Source organism: Vicugna pacos, chromosome 4, assembly GCF_048564905.1.
Source record: "Vicugna pacos chromosome 4, VicPac4, whole genome shotgun sequence".
Taxonomy (NCBI): domain Eukaryota; kingdom Metazoa; phylum Chordata; class Mammalia; order Artiodactyla; family Camelidae; genus Vicugna; species Vicugna pacos.
Genome location: NC_132990.1, coordinates 68,624,889 through 68,637,275, shown reverse-complemented (window position 1 = coordinate 68,637,275; position 12,387 = coordinate 68,624,889). Strand labels below are relative to the sequence as shown.

The following is a 12,387-nucleotide window of genomic DNA, read 5'->3' as shown; positions in this document are numbered from 1 at the left end:
CAGGAACGCCCCAGCTGCCTGGCTGATGTCCTCAGAATGCACTGCAGTCTGAGTCATCCTCTACTCAACCCTCCTCTTTTCCTTTCTTCACTGGTGGCAGACCTGCACCTTGTCTCTTTCACAAGCCTTTTTTCCAATAAATTTCTTGCACATCTAATTCTGTCCTGGCGTCTGCTTTCAGAGGACCCAAGTTGATACACCCAGAGCATGACAGAAGAGGGATTTGAAACTAGGGCTGTCTAACCCTGTGCTTTCCTTCATATCCAGAGATTAACTGATAAACAAATCACATTGCTAAATTCACTGATCAATTCTCAGACCTTCCCTTCCTTGACCAACAGCAAGAGCCAGTGCAGCTGATGAGTCCGTCCTCTTTAAAACACATCATTCGGTTTCCAGGCCTCCACACTCTCCGAGTTCTCTGGCCTCTTATTCTCAGTCTCTCTTGCTGGTTCCTCCTCATCGCCCTGACCCAGAAACCCTGATGTGGGGTGTCCAGGGCTTAGTTCCCAAACCCTTCTCTCTGTCAGCTATATTTACTCTCTAAAACAATCTCATCTAATTTCCTGGCTGCTTCTACACGTTCATGCCTCCCGATCTCTCTCTCTACCCATACATGTCCTCTGAACTCAAAACTGACATATCTAACAGCATACTTGACCTCTCCACTTGGATGTCTAATAGTACCTTAAAATAAATATGGACAAAACCTGCTCTTCCTCATACCTAGCCTGTCCTCCCAGTCTGCCCAGCTCAGGAAATGGCAACTCCATCCATCAGCAAATCCTGACAGTTTTCCTTTAAAATGTATCCCGAATCTAACCACTTCTAACCAACACCGTCACCACACTAGTCCAGGCCGCCATCATACCTGGATTACTACAATAGCTCCTAACTGGTCCCTGCTTTCACCCTCGCCTCCCCACAGTATAATTCTCAAAATAGCAGCCAGAATGATCCTTACAGAACCTGAATTAGATCATGTCACTCTCTAGCTCAAAATCCTCCAATGACTTCCCATTTCATTCCAAGTAAAACCAAAATCCTTACAATGACCTATAAGGACGATGATGGTTAATTTTATGTGTCAACTTGACTGGGTCATAAGCAAACCCAGATATTTGCTCAAACATTATTCTGGGTGTTTCTTTGAAGGTTTTTGGAATGAGCTGAACATTTAAATCAATAGACTCAGCAAAGCAGATTGCCCTTCGTAATGTGGATGGGCCTCCTTCAATCAGTTGAAGGCCTGCATGACACAAAACTAATAGGGAACTTTTCTGAATACGAGGGAATTCCTCTTCCCGACTGCCTTCAGAGCTGGAACAATGGTTTTTTCTCTGCCTTCAGACTCAAACCAAAACAGCTCTTCCCGGGTCTCGAGTCTGCTGGCCTTTAGACTGGAAGTACACCATCAGCTCTCCTGGTTCTCAGGCACTTCAGACTCAGATCAGAACCATACCATCAACTCTCCTGAGTCTCCAGCTTGTCCACTATCGACCTTGGGACCTGTCAGCCTCTGTAATCGCAGGAGCCAATTCCTTATAATAAACCTCTTCATATACATATACATGTACACACACACACACGTATGTACACACATACATATATATATCCATCCATACATACACATATCCATACATTCAATAAATTATTCCGGGCGTTCCTATGAGGGTGTTTTTGGATGAGTTTACATATACATACATATCCATATATACGCATGGATGTGTGTACATTATATACACACAGATATAGATATACATACAGATACAGATACATATGTAGCCTATTGGTTGTTTCTCTGGAGAACCCTGACTAATACAAAGACCTTACATGATCTTGGCCTCTCCATTTCACTCTGACCTCATCCCCTATTTCTCTCCCCTCCCTTGTTCTGCTACAGCCACATGAGCACTCTATTCCCTGAACACCTCAGGGCCTTTTCACTTGCTGCTTCCTCTGCCTCAGCGCTGAGTACAGGCACAGTTTGCTCCCTCACATCCTCAGTTCTCTGCCCAACTATCACCTTTCCCTTGAAGCCTTCCATGAACACTTTACTTAAAACGGCACCAGCCCGCTACCCCCATCTATGACATCCTTTATTTCTTTTCATTGCCTTATTTTTCTACACAGAGAGAAAAATATGTCCATCTGGCACACACCCCATATGTGTGTGTTACTGTCCATTTGCCGAGCATAAGTTCCACAAGGGCAGAGGTTTTGTCTGGCTTGTTCACTGCTCTATTCTCCATGTCTAGAGCTATGCCTGACACACAGTAGGTGCTCAATAAATATCTGCTGAATAAACTTATGAATATCCTAGAAATTTCACATTACAGCGTAAAAAATTTATATTCTCATAAAAGCAGTTAAGTGGTTAGGGAAGTGACTTGCAGAGGGGCACGGGGACCTTTCAGGACAACTGAACTGTTCTACATCGGGACTGAGGTGGCGGCTACAGGGACACATCTATTTGTCTGAGTTCATCATCATCCACAACTGAAATGGGTTAATTTTTTGTATGTAAGTTACATCTCAATAAAGCTGACTGAAAAAAACATGTACCTTATATTCCAGACTGCCTCTCACATCAAAAAGTGGCACACAAATTCACTTTCAGATTATGCATCCTGATTTGAGCTTTGGTAATTATGCTCCACATGGCTTGGGTTGGTATATAATTAAACTTTAAAATACCAATTGCTGCCCGTTATTACAAAAAGAAAAAGTGCTCTCAGAAGTCCAGAGACGTAAGAAGAGACTTTGAAGCAAGCAGACTCATACTTAAATCCAGCACAACTCCATCTTTATTAGCTAAATGAACTTGAGCACATTATTTAACCTCTCTCAGGCTTACTTAGCTCATGTATAAAAAAAGGGGGGCATAATAGAATAAAATGACTTAAATAATCCAGCACAAGGCCTAGAATATAGTTCGTACTCAGTAAACAGTCACTTTGCTTAACATTATTATCGCCATGCAGTGAGTCAAGAGAGCCATTCAAGTATCAGTGGGATTTCCCAAGAGAGTGACATCAAGTTTGGGTCTGAGGATGACTGGAGGGGTCAGCGGGGTGTTTTGCAGATGGTCTCCTGGCTCTGAAATGTCCATGTCTCTAAGAAGCTCAGCAATACACAGCATACTGTTGCAAACAAGCACTGGGGCAATCAAGGAGCAGAGGCTGCCCCAAGGCCCCCCCACATTCTGTTCACCTCTTCCCCAACTACCGTCCCCCCTACCACTTCCCACTCCCAGCAGAAGAACAGGAAGCAAAGCCTTAGCAGATCATTACAACACTGTTAGTAAAGAGAAAAATGCTAAACAACCAAGATATTCAACAACTGGGAACTATTTAACACTATACATAACATGCAAACACTACACATCCCTTAAAAATAAGGAAAAACTCTCATCGGAGACAGCAACGACGCACTAAATTTTTTTAAAAGTGCAGAAGAGGATGTATAATATAATCCCATATCATTACAAGGAAAATGTGTCTGAAGTTGCATAAAAGAAAAATCTGGTGAATCAAGATACCAAAAGTAGTGCCCTATGGAGAATAGGATGGAAGTACTTTAATTTTTCATTTAATTTTACTTAAAGCAAAACCACTACAGACACTGATGAGAAAAAATGAAAGGGAGGACAATCCAGGAAGGATGTAGCCTCGCTGGGGAATGAGTCAATCTTATGTGCTTTTATTTCTGCAGCGAATTCGTGATTCCTTACAGGTTTATTTAAAGCCAGACGTGAACTCAGTGCTTGCAAACCAAAGCAGCCTCATTCTACTTTGTGTGGTTTTCTCATCGATATTTGGTAGAACAATGAGTAAGGAGGCAGTAATTGTTGGTTTGTTTGGGAGCATAATGAAGATGTGAATGGGGTGGGGGCAGAAATCTGGCCTGATCAAAATAAACTCCTGCTCAAAACTTTTCAGGGTCCCTGATTAAAAAGACTGATATACCAGATGAACCTGCCATCAGAAGACAAGAACAGGGAAAAAGGCAGGAAGTAAGACCTGAGTTCCATTCTGCTTCTGCCCCTTGGTAGCCCTATGACAGGGGGCACTGACTCCTGGGAGCTTCCGATCTCTCATCAGGCAGGCGGGCATAAGAACAGTCTCCTGACCACAGAGTGGTGGTGTGAGAATTCACGATGAAATCCTCAAGCATTCAGCACAGCACCTCCAGGCATTACACCCGTAGAGCAGGTGGTCAATAAACAGTACCCAGAATTTGATTACATAAATAAGAAAGAAAAATAGAAGAAACTGTATCAGTGAATCTTGATTAACAGAAATGTTCAAAGAATCCATTCAGTGGACTGACTTCACTGGCCAGAGAAGAAAACAAAAGCTACACACGTTGTCAGTGGGGACAAGGAACCCAGAGGCCAGCCAGGAGAAAAACTCGCACACAACCACACACAGCTGGATTCTCAGAGGCTATGAAAAGAAGGCTTGGTGATAAGAACCACTCAGGCTCCAAGTCTGACCTGTTATTGATTTAGGATTTATCTTCCGCCTACTTTCCAAAGGGATCGGAGGCAGATTACAGTTAAGAGTCACGTACTCAGTAGACTCATTTAAATAAGAATATAAGAATCAGAGAAGTGTAATGAGGGTGAGGTACCAGCTGAGATCTGCTGCAACTGCAATAAAACTTAATTCTGGGCATCCAGAGTTAAGGAGAAAAAGCAAACTTGCAGACTATAATTATGCAGAGGAAGAACCACAATCAACCAGGAAAGGTAAATTTTTATAGAACTAAACTTGAAATTTTACCATCAGAAACTCGGAATTTATGCTTCTGATTCCCTCCCACCTCCTAACAAGCTTTAGGGTGTTATTTTCCTCTTAACAGCTTTGCCAATTACCAGCTGGGTGACCTAGAGCCAATGTGTCACCTCTTTGAATCTTAGTTTCTTCACCCTTAAAAGGGAGTGATGCACCTACCTACTTATTAAAAGTGGATGAAGAAATATTTGCTAACATTAACCGGGTGCTTGCCAAACATCAAAAGCTTTGTGTCCCCAATCTCACAACAACCATATAAGGCAAGTCCTATAAATATTTTACAGATGAGCTCTCTGAGATTCAGAGAGGTAGAGATAGTTGCCACTGTCACACAGCTAAAAAGGAGAAGGATCAGAACGCAATTTCATGCTTCTGGACACCACGGCACCAATTTAACCATCATAATTTTCCACTTTTCCTGAGTATGTTAAGCACCTAATGGTTCCTGGTGTATAGCTGGTACTCAACATATTAGTCCCCATCCTCACTTCTTCCTTTTCTCCTGAAGTAAAATTATATTATATATGTATATATAGAAAATTTTAAGTCTGCTGAAATAGTACTAGTATCTTATATTTATATAGCTTCTTTCCTCTGAGGAGAACACACTATTTAATCTATTTTCTCTACTAATCTCACTAAATCTCTACCTATCATCATGTATTATTTCATTTATTTTACAAATAAGGAACCAGAAGGCAGTAATGCTGCCAGGGTGACATGCCTGGAGTCATATGGGAGTCACTGCCAAAACCAAATAAAAACCTTGGTCTTCTTCACGTCTAAGTCAACCTTTATCGTCTCACATGGCACAGCCTCCATAATAAAGAACAGATCGTTCATTTTTTATCTGGAAAACGACCAAATGTATAATTCAGTAAGGGGCCTCATGACCTTACCACCTTGTCAAAGGGGAAGAAAGTATATAAAAAATGAGGTTTGCAGGAGCAGACAGTTTTGGTCCGTCAACTTTCTCTTGGATTACACCCATTAACCAACATAAAATAATGCAAAATATAGTGTAACAGATTCCCTACATCTTTGGAAATTCAAGCTAAACTCACTGACCTTTCAAACTTATATACAACGCACAAGAGCAATCATTAACTCGTGTGGGGCTGCAGGGACGCACGTCGTGCTAACAAGCTCTTTGAAAGAAAAGTGTGATACACAACTGGGCCACTCTAAGAAGCAGCCAAGCCAGCACCGAGCACGCTGCGGCACCAACTCCCAGCATCACGGCATCCCGGAGCTCTGCAAGGGGCCCGGCAGGCCACGGGGAGCGGCCCCCTCATCTCGTGAATGAGGAAACAAAGGCTCAGGGAGGTTAAGGGGCTTTCCCAAGATCTCACAGACAGGAGAGCAAGAACTAAAAAATAAACCTACTGACTACTATCCATTCCACTTGCCGGTCTTGCTTCTGATGTCCATGAGTCTTGGCACTTTCCAGAATTACTTATCTATACAGAGAGCACAGGAGAAACAGCCTAGACCCTAGACAGAGAAACTCAGGATTCAAATGCTGACTGCTACTAACTGGCCATGTGGTCTTGAGCAAGTCCCTTAATTTTTCTGATTTTCAGTTTTTTTCATCTATAAACTGTGGGTAAGAGCAAATTCCACAAGTAAGCTGCAGGTCATACAAACAAGAGGCCTGGCACAGCCTTGAATTCCACAAAGGCAAATATCAGGTCCGTACATACCCAGCACCCAGCACAGAGGCTAGTGCATAACACAACTGTAGAAAATCTGCTAAGCAAATCAATGAACTAACCAGGCAAACAGGTACTGGACTTGAACCCAGGTCTATGCTTCTTAAACACTATGTTATATTGCTCCCATTTCACATGACTTGAAAGCAGAGTGTTAATTCGGACTTACAGAGTACCGAGCACATGATGGAATAAGGCAGCTGTTTTCTGCCATAAAGCAGGAAAAAAGCTCAGTGGGGAAAGTTCCTGGACTCTCGGTGTTGGTATTAATTCTAGCTGCTAGCATGGGTGCATCATGATGCTTTGGACTCAACTAAACCTGGGGCTAGGCCTCAGCTTCAGCATAACCTGTGTGACCTCAGAGATACCACTTTACCTCTCTGAGCCTAAATTTTCACACCTGGAAAGCACCTACTTTACAGAGGTTGTGCGACAAATGAGGTGATACGTATAAAGGAATACAGGATGCCAGTGGCACAGAATGACTTGACATGCAACACATTCCATCTCCCTTCCAGTTATTTGGAAGCTTCATTCATTCATTTCTTTTAGGTCTCTGCTCCAATGCCACTTCCTTCCTGAACCTTCCTGTCTACAATAAAACCCCCAACTCTATCCCTTTAGCTTGCTTATTTTTTTCTTCACTATCCTTATCATCACCTGCCATTACATTACACATTTATTTACTTCCCCATTTACTGTGCCTACTTGACTATAAAGTAAGGCCTGGGAGGATGGAGACTTCTTGTTGTTTTGTTTACTGTTCTATCTCAATATCTAGGAAAGTACCTGGCATGCAGTTTGTGCTTAATAAATATTTGTTGAATGACTGAACGAATGAATTCAATACTTATTTGGGACTTATTATATGTGAGGCAGTGTGCAGGAATAGGGATTTAAAGGTAATTAAGAAATGAAACTACAGGAGAAATGAATTCTGCCTGCTACGGCATCTGAGAAGATTCTCATCTCACCTGGACCACTACAGTGGCCTCCTGACTCTTCTCCCTGTGTTTACCCTGCCCTCAACATTCCATGTGTTACTCAGCAGCCAGAGAGACTCCCGAAAAGTCAACATCAGATCAGGTCTTCTGCTTAAGTGTCCCCAGTGGCTTCCCACTACAGTCAGAGTACAGCCCAAACTCCTCACCACAGCCTGTAACACCCAGAGCACCATCCTCTCACTGGTCCCACCCCATCTCCTACCGGTCCCTCCCTCCCTCCCTGTGTTTCAGACACAACAGCTTTCTCTTCCTCAAACATGTCAAGGTCTTGTCATTTCTTTTCTTTTTTAATTTGAAAATAAACATGTTTTCATGCATTTAAAACTCTTAAGTTCTCCATATTTATATAATTAACAATATTCTGTTCTTATGCCTAAAATTCTTCAACAAGCAAGGACTAATGTGAAAATGACTCTGTAAGGAACCTGAGTTAGAGATTACAAGCATCAAGGTCTTTTCTGAGTCAGGGTCTCTAGGCTGTCTGCTCACTCTGCCTAGAAAGCTCTCCCCCTAGCCTGGCTCTCTCTCAATATTCAACTGTCAGCAAAAATGTTACCTCTTTAAAGAGTCTTTCCCAGCTAAAGCTGTCCTTGCCACCATCACCTCATCAAGTTGCTCTCTACTGGATCACATTACCTTTCTTTCTGCATAGCATTTCATTTTCTGGAATGACTTTCCCTATTTATGTGTCCTATCTTCCCAACCAGGATGTAAAATACATGAAGACAAGAACTTTGTCAAGTTTACTGCTGCATCTGACTCAGTAAACTGGATCTCAAAAGATGCTGGAGTTTGCCAGGATGAGAGGTATAGGTAAAGTATGCTGTTGGCCTAACAGTATCATGGAGTGTTGATTTCCTTCCAAAGACAACTGCCCCACTGCATCAAAATATGCGAATTTCAGCCAGACTTACCTGGGAATAGGTACCCGAATTAGCGTCCCTTCCACTTCTGGGTTCAGATTCATTCCACTTTCTCTTATAGCCTTGATAGCTGCAGCTGTACACTGAAAACCAGATCAAAAGGTAAACAGAATTAGTAAATAATTATTACCAGATGCAAGCCCTCTGTCGATAACTGGCAACCCATCTTGGCAGAACATGGAAACATTTAGTTCTGTTACCAGTAAGATCAGGAAGTTACATTGGTGTAGAGTGCTTTGATCAAGCTGAACAGCAAACTATGTCCACTCCCGGTACCAGTGTACTGCGGGAGGGAAAAAAGCAAAGAGAAGGAAAAAATAAAAAGAAAACAGCTCTGCTTCTTTGAAAAGATTTCAATGGTTTGAGGCAACACAGATCAAAACCACAATAAATTCTCTAGGGAGGGGGGCTGGACTGTGCAAAGATTGGTGTAAAGACAGCTGAAAGATTTTATACATTAAAAATTCCAGTTGACATTTTACACTCAAAATATACCAGTGCCGATTTGGAATGAGTAAATAAATTTAACTCATTCGCATCTACGCGCACATCAACCTCACTCATGCTTTGGCATGAGCAACGAATCTCTGCTGCTGTGTGCTCCAAGAAAAGTAGTACAGTACACCAGTTACAAGCACGGGCTTTGGAGTCAAAAAGATCTCAGTTCAAATCCCAGGTCCGCTAACCATGTGACCCTGGGCAACATGCTTGACCTCTCTGAGCCTCCATGTTGTAACGTGAGACCATGTGGTACTGTATCTCAGGGAGGATGAAATGAGGTAACATGAGCAACGCATCCTGCTCTGCGCCTGGGTGCCTGTAACACCCAGGCAAGGGGCGCTATTTTATAAACTTATTACATAAAGGTAAGAATGCACAAAACCCCTAAATTAGGCTGAGCTGATGCCATCACTTAGCTGATGCACTGCTGTCTTGACATCCTCCAGGGTCTTCTCGGACACAGTCTAGTTCTCTAATGTGCCAGGTGGCACACTGCTACATTGATTGCCCAAAGTGCCTCGTCTCACCTCAAGCAACATTATAACCACACCTGGCTCGTAATCCTAAAGTATAAAAGAAAACAGTGTGGAAGAGAGGTCACTTCACTGGCAATGACAGTCCACATCACTTGGATTCACAGAGTCAATTCCCAGCCTTGAGTTCCTCCCTATACTTTCTAGTTTAGATAAATTTGTTGCACACCTATTCTACTTTTCCAGGTTTTGTTTTGTTTTTTGAAGGGAGTCCCTATAAAGTTTCTCCATTACATTCTAAAATGACCTTAATTCTACAGGGACATGAGGTATTACCATAAGGTCAAAAAGACAAACTAGCGTTCCACATGCAGATAAACCATCCCCTTGGGAGGCTATACTCAGAATCTAACAGTGTGGCCACCGCTTAAAATTGTAAACTCTTAAAATGTACCTCTGACCACAGACTATTGGGGCTGGAAGAGAGTTTGGACATCATCAGGTACAGTCCCTCCCTTATGTATGCAGGGACCCACTCAAAAAGGTCACATCCCTAAGCACAGACACAGTCCCTGAGCGCCAAGAGCAATGGCATGAGGATCACACCCATCTCCTTCAGGTTACTGGCAGAGCTAAGAGAAGACTCTGGGCTCCTCAGCTCTCCATCCAGTGATATTACTCTGGCTCTATTTTTTTTCCACATCCCCTAGCTCAATGTATTCAGTCATTTTGGCACAGGGAATATGATCTTTTTTTAATAGCCAAAAAGAATCTGGAATTAGGTCTGGTGTATAAAGGGTATGGCCAAGGCAAATAAAGGAGTTGGATAAAGAAATGGAATTTTCCTCTGCAAGAGAACTGCCACCTCCCTTAATGAAATGAAACACAGATTTTTAAAGTTAGCAGTAAGGGGAGAATCACCACATTGAAGGAGTGGCCTAATTTCAAGTCTCCCAATCCTTGTCTTCTGAAGCTTCTCACTGAATGACAGACAACTCAGCTGTAACCATCACCCTTCCACAGTCTGGACCAAGTGTTGCCACACAACCTTCCCAGGCAGGCATGGGAGCAGCCTCTGCTGCTTCCAAGCTGGGCAGGAACTGTATCTCAATATTTACATCTTCCCAGTCTAAGACTCAGTGCGAAGCACATGGTAAGTGCTCAGGAAAAGCTTACTGAATAAGCATATTAATGCACTGGCTCAGATCTGTGCATTAATATACTTACTCAATGAGCTTTTTTGAAAAGCCTTATGTTATACTATTTTATGCTTGTTCTGTGTCTTTCACATGCAGAAAAAAATGTGAATCAGGAGAGATTTCATTTGCAAAAAAGACCTACTAAAAGAGGTTGTTCTTCAAAAATATTCTAAATGTGCATACTTTAGTTTGATCTGGTGGGACACAGAAACTCAGGGAATTATAATCATTTTCCCTACATGACTTTGGAACTACTCATGGTTCAGACAAAAAGGTATATATTTCTATTGCATTTCCATCTCTTAGCCTTTATCCCCTCACTGAAGTGATGCCCACCAGTACCCAAAGGCAAACAGCAACACTAACCCACTGGTTGTGGCTGCCTGGAGTCCCTTGTTGAGAAAGATCACAGATCCCACCTGGGGTCAGGCAGGAAAGAGTGCTGTGATCCATCAGCAATGTCTGCTGTTACTACTCTTAAACTAATAAACCTAACTCACTCGCACCTACACTCATACCTAGTGCGTGTCTATGCTAAAGGACAAGAGACAGGTGAACAAGTCCTTGACAGTTTGGGTTTAAGACAACAGCTGACTTGCAGGGACTCGAAAAAATATCTGTTGCCCGTCACGCACCGCACGTTCGTGGGGAACCTGGTGCTAAACCATTCGTAGACGACCTGCTTCTGGGTCGGGGTTTCGTACGTAGCAGAGCAGCTCCCTCGCTGCGATCTATTGAAAGTCAGCCCTCGACACAAGGGTTTGTAAAAAAAAAATAAAAAATGAAATAAAATCAAAACGAAAAAATATCTGTTGAATTAATGAACAGACAGTGAAAGGAGCAGAGGCTTCAGTGCTGAACAGACATGCTCAAATCTCTGCTCAATCACACCAGTGTGAACCTGAGGAAGAGAGAGTCTACTTCTCTGAGCCTCAGTCACCTCACCTATAAAATGGAATAAATAATGTTTAATTTCAGAGAGTATTTGTGTCGATCACATGAAACAAAGCATGAGAAAGTAGTGTCTGGCAACACCGGAGATGCTCAACACACATTTGCTTTCTTCCTTCTATGAGAGCAATAATGGAGCCTACAGAATTTTCTTTTTTTTAATTGCCTTGTTCAAAGCATGCTGTGGTTTTTCACTCCCTTCTTTTCTTTCCCATCATTAACTCTAGCTGCAGGCAAGTTTATGGAAGGCAGCAACCGTGTGTATCATTTATCAAGCAGGACACATGCTAAACAAATGCAATGCAGTTATCTGTCCTCAATGCATTTGAAAAGATTATGCATGTGAATCTGCACCGTGTCTCTACGGCATGACACAGAAATGTTCAGGTCTGAAAAGAAAGCCAACCGCATGTGAAACAGAAAGGAATTACATAAACACTGAGAGGATTAGCTCAGCATTTTGAACCTATAAACCTGGGTACTCCATGGACAGCTTCTAAACTAGAGGAAGGAAATGTTTAGTTAGAGCTATTTGTTTAATATATACACCAGATGAGATAAAGGAATTCAAAAGACAATGTAACTCACACTTCCTCACTCTGTCCTTGTAAAGAACCTTCCTACTGAGATGATTGTAGATGTTTTTTTTTTCCAAAACCCAGAGAATTTCAACTTGGAGAAATGGCAAAAAAGCTTTGCTTGAAAAATGAAGATATACTCCAACTTCCTAAGAAAAAATTAAGCTGTTAATACCTCCTCCTGCCTCATAAGATGCTCTGGTGGCCAATCAGATGCTTCTTCTGTGAATGCCATTTGCTATTTAAT

General features: G+C 42.3%; 1 protein-coding gene across 2 annotated transcripts in view; it reads right to left on the bottom strand.

The window, feature by feature from the left end:
• Positions 1-12,387, bottom strand: part of MRRF (mitochondrial ribosome recycling factor) — a 53,751-nt gene that overhangs the window by 22,650 nt on the left and 18,714 nt on the right. For both annotated transcript variants that reach the window (XM_006205548.4, XM_072960081.1), the window contains exon 5: positions 8,430-8,521. In XM_006205548.4, coding sequence (XP_006205610.1) covers positions 8,430-8,521 — 92 coding nt within the window. The remainder of the gene's footprint in view (positions 1-8,429; positions 8,522-12,387) is intronic.